The 16,323-nt window shown below is 30.9% G+C and overlaps 2 protein-coding genes across 3 annotated transcripts; one reads left to right on the top strand and one right to left on the bottom strand.

Moving 5' to 3' along the window:
- The first annotated feature begins 777 nt into the window (after nt 1-777).
- On the top strand, nt 778-2,302 carry LOC105114068 (protein IRX15-LIKE-like). The gene has a single exon (XM_011010482.1). It carries the CDS (start codon nt 1,110-1,112, stop codon nt 2,043-2,045), a length of 936 nt encoding a protein of 311 aa, XP_011008784.1. The 5' UTR covers nt 778-1,109; the 3' UTR covers nt 2,046-2,302.
- A 7,216-nt stretch (nt 2,303-9,518) lies between these two features.
- LOC105114067 (probable WRKY transcription factor 7) lies at nt 9,519-11,475 on the bottom strand. 2 transcript variants are annotated; one of them, XM_011010480.1, is made up of 3 exons: nt 10,483-11,475; nt 10,267-10,395; nt 9,519-9,999 (listed from the first exon to the last, which is right to left on the bottom strand). In XM_011010480.1, exons 1-3 carry the CDS (start codon nt 11,190-11,192, stop codon nt 9,840-9,842), a joined length of 999 nt encoding a protein of 332 aa, XP_011008782.1. In that variant the 5' UTR covers nt 11,193-11,475; the 3' UTR covers nt 9,519-9,839. The 2 variants fall into 2 exon arrangements, with proteins under 2 accessions (XP_011008782.1, XP_011008783.1); XM_011010481.1 differs by having other exon boundaries at nt 10,267-10,392; nt 10,483-11,472.
- Nucleotides 11,476-16,323: the final 4,848 nt, after the last annotated feature.

Raw genomic sequence — 16,323 nt, 5'->3', positions numbered from 1 at the left:
TATTGGAATCTCTTAAGTAATTGTTTAGCCTCTTACCAACCGAGAATTCCGTTTGTTTTAGTCCTTTTTTATTTTTATTTTTGAGAAGGAGAACAATATAATTGAGCCTTAAGCTGGAATAACATGGGCTGGCGGGTAACTAGGAAGACGATGTCTCATGTCAAAGGTTTTGAACACAAGGCAAGATCAGTAAAACACCGTGGCTACTTAAGGAGCTCCTCTGTCTTCCCGCTGCACTACTCTCTCGTTACTGATTAAGGTCTAACTCACCAGGTTTTAAATTTATTTTTAAAAAATTATACAAATCTTAAAATTACTAAAAATTTATATAATTATTAATTTTATAACTTGTAAAATTAATTAAAATACATGTAAACTAATATAAATGTCCATATTAATTAAAAAAAAAAAAAAGTCTCCCGTGTAGACATTTACTTCAACTAATCAGCAACTACAGGAGGTGGGATGTGGCATATATAATCCAACGGTTGCTTTTGGACAGGAATCTTTTGCAGGTAAATGGTCTCTCTCATAAGGTAACTACCATTTTAAGAAATGATAGGGTATAATAAGAGGTTGCTTGAGAACTAAAACTAAGATGAAGAAGGAAAAGCGACTTCTGACTTGTAATTAGTTATGGGGTCGCTGGAGACACACCAGCTCCGGCTAGCTCCAGCCCAACCACTTTGCATCTTGCTCCTGTTGCACATCAAATGTGGACGGATCTCCCTGTTCTTTTCCCCATGACCTTAAAAAAAAAAAAGAAAAAAAAAAGAGGAGTCGTTTGGCCAATCGTAATTGCATTTTTTAAATAAAATAAATTAGTGCAAGTATCAGCTCCCAAATATGAGGTCATTATTTCTCTTCAGTGGTAGCATTAGGTTCATTTGAAGTGTGATTAACATGTCATTGTTCGTACTTGGCTGAGCTCCATCTCCTGTTGCTTCAAACATTGATTTGCTGCCTTGAGCTAGCTAACCCCATCTTTAAAATCATTATCTCTTTTCTCATTTCCATCAAGATTCAAGATCTTGACCACCACAGCACAGCCAGATCAGAGATTTCACGCTTACACTTCTCTCTCTCTTTCTCTCCCTCTCACTCAAAAAATGAAGAACAATAACAATAACAACACAAAGCTGATCCTTCTTCATCCTTACATCCAGAAACAAGGAGGCTCCAATCGATTATGGCTCCTTGCCTTTGTATCATTCTTCACCATCGCTTTCCTTCTTACACTAATCTACACGAGAGAGACTTTACCTATAAAAACCATCACCACCACCATGGCCACTGGCTCCGCTTCTAGCTCCACCTTTGGCAATAATGCTCCATTGCCAACAACAGTCATCAATACTCTCCTCCACTATGCCTCGAGATCCAATGACAGTTTCCATATGTCCCATGCCGAAATCAAGCCAATATCTGATGTGCTTAGAAAGTGTTCGTCTCCTTGTAATTTTCTTGTTTTTGGTCTAACACACGAGACACCTCTTTGGAAAGCTCTTAACCACAATGGCCGCACCGTTTTCATCGAAGAAAACCGCTACTACGCAGCTTATTATGAAGAGTTGCATCCTGAAATTGATGTCTTTGATGTCCAATACACAACCAAGATGAAAGAAATGAGAGAGCTTATTGCCTCCACCAAGGAGCAAATAAAAAATGAATGCAGGCCAGTGCAGAATTTACTCTTCTCAGAGTGTAAGCTTGGGATTAATGACTTGCCTAATCATGTTTACGAGGTTGACTGGGATGTGATATTGATCGACGGGCCAAGAGGGGATGGACCAGAGGGGCCGGGGAGGATGACACCAATCTTCACATCGGGTGTTCTAGCTAGGAGCAAGAAGGCTAGCAATGCTAAGACTCACATATTCGTGCATGATTACTACAGAAATGTGGAGAGAATTTACGGTGATGAGTTCTTGTGCAGAGAGAACCTGGTGGAGTCTAATGACATGCTTGCTCATTTTGTGGTAGAGAAAATGGATGAGAATAGCTTCCAGTTCTGTCGCAACCATACATCAGCTTCTTCACCCTAATTGTTTCTAGTATCCTCTTGATCATGATAAGGGTCTTCCCAATGGGTCAGTGGTGGTATAAACAAGGTATAAAATGTGGTTTATTTATGATCATTTGAAATTCTTAGACCCTCCTTTTGTTTTTCCCTTTTCTCTTTTCTTTGGCTGGGGAGTGTAAAAAATAATTCTTTTTGGCTATGTAAGTTGTAATTTCACGGAATTGAAAGTCTCAGTTGTCAATTTTGTGTTGTTTCTCTTTGTTCGATGCCATGGCAGCACAATGCTCAACCCAGAAACATATAAATAGTTCAGATGATGAAGTTCTGTGGGAAATTGATCATTTATTGCACATGCGTGCTCGCCGTTCCGAAACCACAAAAAACTGTCTTCTTCTGCGGAGGCAGTCACGACATGAATGGCAAGCACAACAAGTCATGTATAGTTGTTTGTTTGGTAATAATGTCTTCGAAGCGTTTTTTCAAATGCCTTTCTTCTTGATTTAAAAAATAAATAAAAATTAAACGATTTCTTGCATCATCCAAACCATAAGAAAAACACTCCAAAATCTTATTTTTTTTAAAAAAAGAAAAAATTATCATGCTGGCGTTTACTTTTACAGTATAGCGATGCTTATTACACCATACATCTAAAACATAACGGTCTTTTACTATTCTATTTATATGCATTTATTATACAATTATACAATACATCTAAAATAAAATGATCTTTTACTTTTCCACCATATGCACTTCCTCTCCTTTCTCTGTAGATCTTAGGTTGTTTATCAGTCATTTTCATGAGAAAATACATTGAAAATAAATTTTTAGATATTAAAATTTAAAACCCAACTTTATAGTCATCTTTCATATGTTTACCTTACTGTTTAGTCAACTCGTTGTGTGTGTCTATATATATATATATATAGGGATAGACGCGCGAGCCCACGCACATCAAGCTTTTTTTTTTATTTTTTTTATTGATTAGGCCAGTATATGGGTCTAATCTCTTAACCCAAGCATCTAGCTTCTTTCTGTTAAATTATTATTTAATTTTATCATAGTTCATACATATATATATATATATATATCAGGACGTGATTATGGCTTTGCAAACCCTCACACATCAAGCTTTTTATTTGTTAGGCCAAGCATGCGGGCCTAATATTTTAGCCTAGGTATCTAGTCTTTTCTTTGTCAATCTCTTTTTTAGATTGTAATTGCAATGCATTATAAATAAAATACTAAATATGATATTTAAATTATTATTCAATTTTATCATGGTTTTTAAATAATATTATAGTTTTTTATAAGAATTTTAACAATTTATATTCTAATTATTGTATGCAAAAGAAATTAAAAATGTGTTCATGAATATTCAATAAAAATAAATTTTTTTATTTTATTTTTAATACATTTTTAACATGATTTTACTTCATTATCTAATTTTTCCCCTTCAATCCAATAAACAATAATGATATATTATTTTAATATTTTTATTAAATTTTTGTTTTTGAGTCATTATTAGTTTTTATTTAAAAAAATAGTGCTTCTAATTTAAAAAAAAAATTGTTTTGATTGAAATAAAAAAATGCACTAATCAAGAAATGAATTGTAGATTGATAAGATATGTTTTTCTTGATTGAGAATTTTAACAAACCTTTAATTTAGTTTTCACCATCTTTTGTTTAAAAAAATATATTGTTAATAAAAAAATATATTTCATTAAAAAATACATAAATAAAAAATAATAATTCTTCTAACAAAATATATTTTTTTCATAAAAAATTAATTCATTTTCTTTCATTGAAATATCTATTTTGATCATGAACTTTGTCTACAATTTGATCCATCAATTTTAAAAGAAAGTTCAATTGATTTGTAATATTTTGATTTTTTTATTTTGGTCTCTATAGTTTTAGGTATTTATATTTTCATCCAAAAACTTTATTTTATGTTTCATGAGAAAATCTTAATTAATCTAATTTTTTCAAAGGTTGAATTTCATTAGTAATTTTTTCTAGTTTTTATTTTGTTAGTCCTTATAGTTTTAGCTTTTTATATTTTGGTCCTACAAAGTTATTTTCCTCTTGTTTTAATCGCTGAATATTAAAAGATGGAAGAATAAATCACCGAAGAAGGGAGAGTAAAGAAAAATAGTTTGACCAATCACATTCAAGTAACGAAAGGACCACATTTATGTCAATAAGCTAGTTGTCTTTGAAAAAACAAAGTTCATTAAAGGTGGTTTTTCCTTTTATAACATGGTATTTTAAGTTTTTTTTTGTTTAATTTTCTATTTTTTAACTTATTAAAAGTTGTTTTGAGGTAAATAATGAGATTATTTTTTGACCTTTTTCTTCCTCTCCTTGACCAGCTATTACTTTAGGAATTTCTAGAGATTTCTTGTTATTTATAATCATGTTATTTTTTTATTTGCATCTTGCCCCCTCATATTTACTTTTATTTTCACATTGACCCCACCATTCTTTATATTAATCCATTTACCCCAGTACTTCTCTTTCTCTTTACTAACTCCTTACTCCTTTATTATTGTTTTTAATTTCACCCTTCTCATTAAATAACGTCTATTTTAATCCAATTAATTTGTAAAATTTAATCATTTTTCCACATCCTTTATATTTTATTTTACTTTACTAAATTAAGATGATATTATTTTATCCAAGGGTTTACACTTGGACCCTCAATACCAATTAAGAGAGTTTTTACCAATGATAATTTTAAAGAGGGGATTCATATTTGGACCATAACTTTTACGAAGAGGATGTTAATTGCATTACCATTATCTATTAGTAATTGATATATTCTATAATTAGATATAATAATGGAAATAACAAGAGCGTTCTTATATGGAAAAGTCACTTCTTCTCTGTCTTCAGGAGTGAAGACTATTGGCACGTGCCTTTGAACCAACGATCTAGCAGCAATGATGACTTTTTTTTATTATATTTCCTATTTTCATTATTAGAATCCCTCCTAGCAGAGGTTCCTTCTAAGATGACATTGATTTCAAGTAAAGCCATATCGGATTTACCAAGTTCTTCTTTATTTTGTTCAGGATGAAGATCCTTCTTTAAAAACTGATGAAGATAACATTTATTGATCAATCTTTCTATTTATTTCTTTAAGATATAACATTCATTTTTTATCATGTCCCTTGTCTTGGTGAAAAGGCAATACTTTTTAGATATACATGTGCTAAGAGGATACTTCATTGACAAAGGATATTTGAGATACTCTTTATCATGGATGACTTCAAAAACTTTAGTGGGAGAGGTGTTTAATGGAGAAGTATATGCTTCAGGATAACCCAAACGTTCCCTAAGCAGTTTCTTTTGATTATTTTTGAGATTGTTATTTTTTCTGGGAAAGTGATCTTACTTGGATGAGCAACCTCATTTGGGGGACCTTTCTGGTTGTTTGCCCTTGGTAACACGAGGAGGATCGTGACATAGTATACTTGTCTTCTATACTTGAATATAGCTTTTTATAGTATGCTTCACCTATAGTAATCTTTTATCTGGTAGAGCATATAAATCTCTCCATAAGGTTTTATACCTCACCTCACTAATAAAGGTTTTTGAAGCTACAAGTTCAATTAAGTCTTCAACCTTAAGCATTTTCTTGTTGATCTTTTGAGGTATGTCCTTATAGATTCATCTTTCACTAGGGTGATTCCAAATAGTTTAGTGAATTTTTTTTTTTGCTGGAATAATTGTACTGAAATATTCAACCAATTTGGCATAGATGTCACTGAAGCTAGTGGCTAAACTTAGTCAATAAACATCTTTAAAAGATTTGATAAATAGTGTAAAAATTCTCATTGATGAATTTTTCTTTGAGCTGTTTGCCATTCTTACGCTTATTAGGCTCAGGGTAACTTGATGTCTCTAGTGTGGGACGATGTGATAGATGGACAGTCTCTTTTTTACGCTGCCTAGATGGATGCCTAGAAAAACCAATTCTAATTGTTTGTCAAGGGAACTTCACAATGTCATGAGGGTGTACATGATCCTCGAAATGACTTGATGACATCTGAGGTTGAAGACCTTTTACTAGATCATTTTATCCACATTCTTCTGGATAGTGTAATTATCTACGGACACTAAGTAGGTCCTTTTGTCATGAAGGTGAGTGGAGAGATGCAACAACTTACTAATGAGATGCTAAAAGTCTTAAAGGTGAATTTTCTTTCGCTTGTTGATGTCTTAACATTGCTTGTGTATTTATTTCATAAGTTGTTGAAGGATTGACTATGTAGGGGCTGGAATATCTATTATGAAAGGAAGATTAATAACTCATCATATTCCTGGAGTGTCTTGATTACATGCCAATAACGATAATAAAGAAAGAAGAGCTAAACAATAAAGTTATATATCATTTTTTACAAGTATTTCCCATAGATGCGCCATTGATGATATCTTTAAAATCTAAGATAAGCAATTAAAAGATTATTTAGTGTTTAGGATAGTGATTAATCAATATATTCAAGTGTTTAGATTTTTTCTTCTTAATATAAGGAACTCTATGTTAATAATAGAAGTTTGAATACTTGTAAAAAAGTCCCAATCGAGGACTTAAAAACTCTCCGATAATAAATTTATTATATTTATGGGAAATGTATAAAATGACTTAAGGCAATAAATATTTTAAAAGAGCCTTAAATTCAAGGAACAAAGATATTTTTTATTGAGTTTTAAGTTGGTTAATGCTTTGAAATCAATATATCTTTCATCTTAAGAGATTAAAAGTTATAAACATTTTACTTAGATAGTTCAAGGAGTATTTATACCCCTTGAACCTTGTTGTTTTCAGAGAAAGAAAAGATTGAAAAATCCTCTATTTTTTACGATATTAATGGGAGGTAAATATATTTTACATATCATTAATGAGATAGTTACTATAATAGGTTCCTTAAAAGACCTTGTATACACTTATAAATATAGTAAATTATTACCTTAATATGAATAATTGTTCTAGATGGAGAGGCATAACGGCATATCAGATATTTATTACTTATATTATAGAGGATCGATTAGGATCAAGCATACAGCCTTAAAATTTGGTAATATCTAAGTTCTTTAGGCATGACATGTTTTTTCAAATCCACGTTACCTTAAAGTTGGCTAACGGCCAAGTCCAAGTTCTTTGGGTCTGGCATGTTCACCAGACCCATGTTTTCTTGGATTTGATTAACCGTCAAGTCCAAATTCTTTGAGTTTGACATGATTACTAAACCCATTATAATCAAGAAGATTTTTTATAAATAAAAATTTTAACAAAAAAATAAACTCATCATATGCTATATTATGTCATTGTATTTAGTTTTGAAAAAGAAACAATAAAAATTTGGCCTAATTACTAAGAGAGGATAATGCATTCCGTTGATAATTCAAAGACCGAAAAGTTCTTTACTTTCAACGACATTAATGGAAGGTAAATATCTCTTACATATCATTAATCAAACAATAAATTTATTAAAAGACCTTGTATACACCTAAAAATAGAGAAAAATTATTACCTTAATATGAACAATTATTCTAGATGGAGAAATATGATAGTTTATCACATCTTTAATACTTACATTATAAAAGATTGTACATGATCAAATAATATATAGCCTTAAAATTTAGTAATGTCCAAGTTATTTTGATCTAACATGTTCGCCAGACCCATATTATCTTGAGCTTTATTGTCAACCAAGCCCAAATACTTTGGATCTGATATATTTATCAGACTCATTTTATTTTAGAAGATTTTTTATAAATAAAAGTTTGAACCAAAACTTAACTCATAATATGCCATATTGTGTAATTTTATTTAGTTTTGTACCAGAAACAATACAAATTTGGCCTAATTATTAAGAGAGGATAATGCCGTCTATATTGATAATTCAAATATTCTTCTTAAGAAAAGATTGTTGAGTGAAATAACAAGAACCAATGAATACAGAATAAATTATGTATACAATAAAATCTTGTCTTCTAAACGTACCAGTGATGTTTAAGGATATCTTTACCTTTTTAAATACAATAAAAAAATTATATTTAATAAAATTTTAATTAGATTGCAAGTTCTAATCTAAATTAATAAATAAGAAAATATTGAAACAATAGCTTCCGGGTATTTAGATGAAGATGGATGGCAAGCTAGCCATATAAATACGCCTTTAGAATGATAATCTTAGCCCGATAAAAAATTCCCCATATACTTGTTTTTGTCAGAATGTAAATTGAATTTCTTCAAAATCTAAGAAAATGTTAATAATAAAGAAAGTAATATAATAAAAACAATTACTTTAAAAATAGTGAAGATATTGCCTCGTGTCATATTCAAATTAAATAAATAACACAAAATTTGATGAATATTTTATCTCATGCAGAAGGCCAGGCCAGGACATCATCTGCTTAATGTTTTTCTTTTGAAATCTTTATACTATAATAAGATTTTGCTTTCTGATGTAAATACGGCCAAGTTCCCGCTTTCCGGTGATGGCCGGATAGGGCCATGAGATTCTCGCCGGGGACACTCCCAGGATCTTATTGCCTTTTAGCTTTCAACTTATTAGGCTAACTAACATTTGTGCGTGCATAATGATCAATTACTTTAGGGGACCCTTTAGTACTGCTACGTTGGCGTTTAGCAAAGGCAAAGCAAAGCAAGGAACAAATTAGTAAGCATTGTAGGGCCCTTGTTCATGACCACAAAATCATCAATTCCACCAACCACCTACTTTGAATTTGGTAACATTTAAAAGTTTTATATATATATATATATATATATATATTTTACTACTAAAAATAAATTTTAAAAAAATAAAATATATTTTATTTTAATATATTTTTGAAATATATTTTTTTTTAAATGTTTTAAATAATAAACGAATGAAACTTTTCTTTTGTGATTACAAGTACCAAACTCCCATGCTCTTGTACGGATATCGTCAAGGTGTGATTATAAGTACCGAAACGTTTCTTACTTTGTATCCATTTGTCATAAGAACGGCACTACATTTTTTGATTGTACAAAAGTTTTCTCACCATGGCTATAGCTATGCAAACAAAAAACAACTCAATCATGGTAATATTACAAAGAATTTTTTATTTGAAAATATATTAAAATAATATTTTTTTATTTTTTTAAAATTTATTTTTATATCCAAACATCAAAAAAATTTAAAAAAAAAAATTAATTTAAAAAAAAAATATCTTTCCTAGAAATATCGATGACACCGCAGAATCAATCACTGACATTTTAGCCGTCCCAACTAAAATCTGCCGACCTCTTTCTTGTGGTCAACCGTCCCAAAAACGACATGTTCGTCCACTTATTTTGCTACTGTTTGACTGTGTCCTTTTCTTCACCTTTTTCTTTCTTTCTTTCTTTCTTTAATTTAATCAAACTACGAGCTTGATGCAAGAAAAGTGAGAAGTAGGCGACCAAAAACATGAACCCAGAGCTTAAAGCAAGCCATGGAAAAAAAAAATTCAAAGATACCTAGCTTTCTTTTAGATCGATTGAGATATAATACCAAATCCACCATCTTTTAGTCCTTTCCCTTTTAGATTTCCAATCTAACTAACATCATACGGGTTCATAGTTGTTCTAGCTAGAGCGGGGAAGAAGGCAGCATGAATCCCATAGTTTACATGCAAATGAACAAATGGACTGACCCTCTAATCTCTTTCGAGAAAAAGCTGAGTTAATAATCTGATTCCACAGCTCCTAGCCGCTACCGCTGTTGTTTAGAAGAAGTACTGTTTGTTAAACTTTTTCGTTCTTGTTGATGGTGATCTGGTTAAGAGGATTCTAGGATGTGATTGGATGTCTCTGCAACAGAGATGGTGTGGCTGTGCTCTCCTTCATAGGTAACTACAAGAATTGATGGATCATCTAAAGCTCTCTCCACATGCTTGCGAGCTGGACATCCTCTCACACTACTGCACTTGTAGTAACCTCTGTGGAACAAATCGAAATATTATCAGCACTATATCTCCAGAAACCCAGTTTTTTTAAAAAAAGAAAACGAAAAAATTACTTGTATCACCTGGTATCTGCCCAAGAATCTAAACTCTATTGTCTGACTCAATTATATTTTTAATGTAGACACTGATTCACACGGATTTTTTAGGGTAAATCATAGGAAATCAATGGTCTATTGTTTGGAAACTCATGCATAGAAACTGAAAATTCAATACAACCATACAAAAAAGAAAGAAGCATGCCTTGGATGTGGAGATCCTTTAATGGGCTTTTGACCATACTTTCTCCATGAGTAGTCATCAGGTGGAATATCAGACATCTTCAAGCTGATTGCTGGAACCCTCACCACTCTTTTCAATCTCATCTTTCTGCTATGCAAGAAATCCACAACTACTAAGTACAAAATCCATGATAATTAGGCGTGAACCCGAATCTTGAAAGAGAGTTATGATTTGTACCTTTTCTTGGAGCAACGGCAACGACCAGAAGAGGCACACTTGCCAGCAGAATCCGAATTTTCAGAGCTACACTTTCTTTTCAAAGAAGAAGTAGATAAAGGTGGCTTCCCCGCTGAAGAAACCCGAGAAACATTTGTGATATGAAAAGATGATGAAGACGATGGCTGTTTGCTATCAGTATCACCAGTCAATGAAGACACAAAAGAGTTCCCAGCTGAAGAACAAGAGAAGTTTATGGTAGTTGCCGAATCTTTCCTCTCAATCTCCCCGTTCTTTGGCTCTACAATAGGATAATGATTTTGGTTATGAACTGGAGGTGGAATCTGCTGGATTGGTGTGGCATAATAAACCTGATTAGCTTCAAGAACTTGATAATCTTGTTCTTGTCTTTGGTTAACTGGAGGAGCAGTCACAGGGGCTCTTCTAAAGCGCGCATGGCCAGTTCTGTTACGAGACAGAAGGGAAGCGACTTTCTTGAATTTAGGAGCGGCAACATCTGGAACAGCCTTGCAATCCATTTCAACATCCATGAAAGTTCTCGAGGTTGGAGTTGATGACTGGTGAAGATTTTCTGGATTCTGTTGGGATAATAATCTAATTAGCTTGTTAACACTTTCGAGTCCTGAAGCCGCTTCTTCGACTGCGTTTTCTTCCATCTTAGTTACTAAAAAACCACTGTTCCTGTAAGCCATCATGAGTTCCACAGCCATGATCACTGAAACCACACCATAGAAGGAGAACAGAGAGAAAGACAAGACAAGAAAAGAAAAGAAAAGGCGAGTGAGATAAAAATGTGAGGACTGTAGATAAAGGATGGGGGAACTTATGGAGTGTCTATTCAGTGTGGTCAAAATTACTTGAACTCGGCTCTCAAAATTATATAGGAACACGAATTTTTTCGTGTTCTTCTTTTTCTTTTATCGCCTGGACGATAGGTATTAGAATTAGCGGTGTGCATGTATCGGGTCGGGGTTGGCGGTACAATTTTTAATATAAAATGGAAAAGCGTATCGTACCACCAGACCAAAATATCGTTTTGGGTCAAAATATCACCATAAATAAATAAATAACACGTAGGATCCGGTAGCCTTCTTCTTGGATTGCCTATACTGGAAAGTTAGGATCCGGTAGCCTTCTTCTTGGATTGCTTATACTGGAAAGTATTTTTTAAAAATAAATTTTAAAAAAAATAAATTATTTTAAGATATTTTATAGTATAATAACAAATAAATTGAAAAATATTTTATAGTATTTGGTTATATTATAAAAAAATATAATCAGCAAATAATATGATTTTTTTAAATCTCTCATAACTTTCAGAAAAGTGTTTTCCATCCAAAATAAAAAGAAAACACTTTCCTGGAAATCAAGTCAAATTTTTCTTTGATCGGGAAATGTTTTCTATTAACATATGCACTTTTAAGTACTAATCACAAACATAGAAAAGTTTGAAAAGTGATTTTATCCTGGAAATCAAGTCAAATTTTTCTTTGACCAAGAAATGTTTTCTATTGACAAACTTTTCTAATGGCAATAAAAAATTATTTTCCGAGAAATAAACTAATGCGGGATAATAAATAATAAAATTAAAGCAAGACAAGAAATAGGCTTTTAGAGAAAGAAAGAAAGAAGCTAAAAAAGAAGAAGAAAGGGGATTGGAGATTGGAGATATGCAAAGTTTGTAATATTTTCATTAATCATTAAAAACTCCTTAACATTTAGAAAAGTAGGGTATTAATACTAAAACCCTAACTAGAACAAGCGATTGAGTTTATGACCTACTAAATAAAATACCCAATAAAAATTAAATCAAACCCAACAAATAAAGTCAAATTAATAAGCCCCAACTAAAAGTTCATATAAATTAAAAACAAAAACATAAGTTAAAGCCCAATCTCTAAATTGTTTGGGCTATCCTCCATCGTCTATAATTATACGTGTGCATAAATAATATTTTGGGTTCGGTGTCCCCACCAATTCTCCAGGGGTTGGATGAACTCGACCCCATCTAGTATATGTCAAGACAACTCCGATAACACTCTTAAAGATAAGGATCAAGCTGTTATGATGTCTCTCTAATAATTCAAGTATAGTCTGAATTTGGTCGTCGAGCCCATATATCAAGATTTGCTGAAGTTCACAATCCGTAATAAAAACAACTTTTGTATTCAAAGTAACATTAATATGTTCCTTTTGTGCCAAAAATATAGATAATGAGGTAGGGGTATCAAAAGAAGCATCAGGGATAGGTTGTATTTTATAAATATTAAGGTTTTTCATGTTAAAAGTAGAGTTAATATCAAAGTTTAATGGCAATTTAATGATATTTCTTATGAACATACCTAGAAAAATCTGTCAATATACCATACTCTTCAATAATAAAGTACCATATCCATATCCTCAAATGTAAAGTAATGGTACTTAGGATCCGAAAAGTGTATCAAGGCTTTTATAACTAATGGTTGTATTGGAACCTTTAAAAGGTGTAGAACCCTTTCATATATTATAGTAAATCATGTCTTATCCTTTATGTATTTTGAGAGTTGGAACATCTTGTTTGCATAATTCACCATACATTTTATGTTTCTAAGTAGTGGTATCCAACTAACATCTAGTATATGACAATCTTTCTTTGTCAACTATATCGTTTTGGATTCAAGCCCGTGCTCAATAATAATAATTTTTTAATTAGCATTCATTATGTCACCCACAGGATCTAAAATCAAGATATCATATGTTAGGCTTGTCTTAGTGAATTTTATGTAAGGTACAATTTAGGAGTAAGTTCTAACTATTAGGTATTAAAGAATAGATTACTATTTAGTCACAATGTTCTTTTGAATGCTCAATGATTATCTGTGAAAGGCTAATATAAGACTTATAATAAGTATGAAGATAAAAAACATGAATAATATTAAATTAGCATACAAATAACTTTTAAATAAACAATCATACGAGAGTTGGATGGGTTGACGAGTCTTATATAAACTAAAGTCATCGGGGTGCTGTTATTCCCTCACTTATCCTAAAATTAATTTTATGTGCATTTAAAGTGTAATAAATAGTGTGTAAAGGCACGAGTCCATATTTAATATATGCATGATAACATGAATGAAAATAAATGCCAAAGATGTAAAAAAAAAATGATAAAAAAGCTTAACATAACAAACATGGCTATTATAAACATAAAAGCAAAGTTTAGTCCAAAAGTTTCCAATGGAGTCATCATTTTATTGGATCTTGGTAGACGTCACAACGACCTTTAAAGAAAAAGAGTAAAAAGAATAAGGTTTCTTGGTGTCTAGCTTTTTAGGGGGAAAATGTCTTGTTTTTGGAGTTGCAATTTAGTATTATGATCACTAGAAATCCTATCTGATCTTTAGAGATTCCTTAATAAGAGAATAATTTTGTTAGAAAAAAAGATATTATTACCCCTAAAATATCATCCTTAAGGTAGATTGTATTGTTGATTTTATCTTAAATTACTAAGAGTTACTATGTTATGTTATCAAAGGTTTGTCTATAATATTTCTCGTTATAGTGTTTATAAATACTGGGGTTAATATTTCTAACTCTAGTATTAGTATATACCAAGGTTGATATTCATCATGAATCCACTTACCTCGAATAATCCTAGGTTGAGTTCTACAATGGTTATTACACCCACAAGAATGACAAAAATGAGCTTTGTACCCTTTTATTCAAAACTCTTGTCTTCTAGTGAATTTTCACAATTGTTTATTTAAAAAGATATATATATATATATATATATATATATATATGTAGGCTCGGAAACTATTTTATTTGGGCTAAGCTTTAATGAGCTTGATAAACTTGTTATCAAACTTAAAATACATGCAACATAAATACAAATTTTTAAATGCCAAAAATTTTTTTTTATTACAATGCTATAACATACAAAATGATTTTTTTATTTGTTTATTTTTTTAATGTTTAAACACATTACTAAAAAAACTTGGCCATAAAATTATTTGTTTTTTATTTTTTTGTTTTAACTTTATTAAATTAAATAAAAAGAGGGGCGTTTGACCTGTGTAATTATTTTTTTCATATATATAACACAAAATACTCTTAGAAGTCCCTTAAATTACATGAGTGCCACTAGCTAGGGTAAAAAACCAAAACAACCTTAGATTTCATTATAAATTATAGAAATGCCCTTATTGATGCATGTATCTTAGGCGCAACCACTATTGAAGGGGGTGAAATTTTCTTGTCAGATCTTGGTGAGAGATTTTCAATTGTGGTGGTGGTGTTGACCACTAACGACCAAAGAGAGAGAATCAAGTGTTTAAAGCTTGAGAAACCAAAGTTTTTGTTGGCTTTTTCTAGTGATTAAAGCACCAATGATAATGAGGACCACCAAGGGTTTAGTCACGAGGAGAAGAGGATTCGTTTTGTGGTGGTCTGGAGGTCATAAGGTGGCAAACGTTGTGAGATTTAAAGAGAGAAAGAGAACATCGATGAGAGAAAAGAAAGGCTCCAAGTTATGCTATAGTGTGGATAAATGTATGGAGATATAATTAATCTAATAATGTGGTAGGTTAAGATTAAATGACAAATTTTTTTAAGGGCTGAGATGTGTTTGGGTTTTAATCCAATATGATAAGCCCTATTTAGATCAAATCAAATCAATGGTTTAGATCTAATTAATATTAGATCTAATGGTTGAGATATTTTTGATATTTTTTAATTTTTTTAAATAATATTCTACTAGGGTGTAAAAAAATAATAATTAAGTGAGTAGTAAAAGGTACAATACTTTCAGCTCTTAACAATTATGCTCATCATTCTCCTCCCCCTCCCTTCTTGAGACTTTGCAATGACTTTTATAACTAGCGTAAGCAGAGACATAACAAGGGACATGACAAAAGATAATAGCTGTTTGAAGGAAAAATCTTTGTCTGTTTTATTGAAAAAATTATGCATTACTACTATTATTATTATTTTGTTTTATTATTATTATTATATATATATATATATAATAATAATAAAAAAAAAATATGTACAAGTAAAAAAACATCAAATCAGAATTTGAATAACTAGTTTGAACTAGAAAAAAATTAAGTTTGATTATACAAAATAAATTTCAAACACCAAAAATAAATTTCAATCAGTTTTAACCCGATGGACCCTGTTTTAACCCAAAACAATTGAAAACTCTTTTTTTTTGTTACCCCAATCTATATGGTTTGATTTATTTTGACTCAACGAACTCAGTTTTTAAAGAGGAAAAAAATGGTTGCCTTAATAAAAATATATTTTTAAATTTCAAAGTTTTCTTATTTTTTTTTATTTTTTTATTAAAATTTTAAATAAAATAAAATTTAAAATGTAGAGGATCTAAAACTAGGTTATTATAGGCCTTTTGATATCTTATTATTGGGTTTTAAACGTTGTTAATGAATATCTTAGCAGGTAATCGATGAAATCATACAAAAATAAGTTTCTTTTGTAGTGTAAAAGACTTTTTATATTTAAGTAAGTGAGTATATATGAGGAATAAAACATTAAAGTTATATGTTACAAATATAGTAAATAAATATGATGAATGTAGGAGATGTGGGCATTTATATACCCATGAATCACATCAACTTGCATGAAGAAGAGGGTAAATATAGGAATAAACTATATAGTTTATTTTATGGGTAATCATATTAAATAATAGCCTCTAATTGTGAGTGGTTAAACTATTGAGTATGAAACGATATAGACATGTTGACTAAACTTTAGGTACAGGCATGATTTAACGACATTCTATGGATTTCAATGGATTTCATAATGATACCATGATTTAACGACATTCTATGGATTTCATAA

This window comes from Populus euphratica, unplaced genomic scaffold (genome assembly GCF_000495115.2).
Source record: "Populus euphratica unplaced genomic scaffold, PopEup_1.0 scaffold486.1, whole genome shotgun sequence".
Lineage (NCBI taxonomy): Eukaryota > Viridiplantae > Streptophyta > Magnoliopsida > Malpighiales > Salicaceae > Populus > Populus euphratica.
This window is presented reverse-complemented; position numbering and strand designations above follow the sequence as displayed.

Bases quoted from the DNA above. Each gene is read 5' to 3' on its own strand.
- LOC105114067 (XM_011010480.1), bottom strand. From the start codon at position 11,192: ATGGCTGTGGAACTCATGATGGCTTACAGGAACAGTGGTTTTTTAGTA. The intron at 10,396-10,482 runs GTACAAATCATA...TTTCTTGCATAG, and splicing joins TGCCGTTGCTCCAAGAAAAG to CAGAAAGATGAGATTGAAAA. The intron at 10,000-10,266 runs GCATGCTTCTTT...TTTGTTCCACAG, and splicing joins AAAGGATCTCCACATCCAAG to AGGTTACTACAAGTGCAGTA.
- LOC105114068 (XM_011010482.1), top strand. From the start codon at position 1,110: ATGAAGAACAATAACAATAACAACACAAAGCTGATCCTTCTTCATCCT.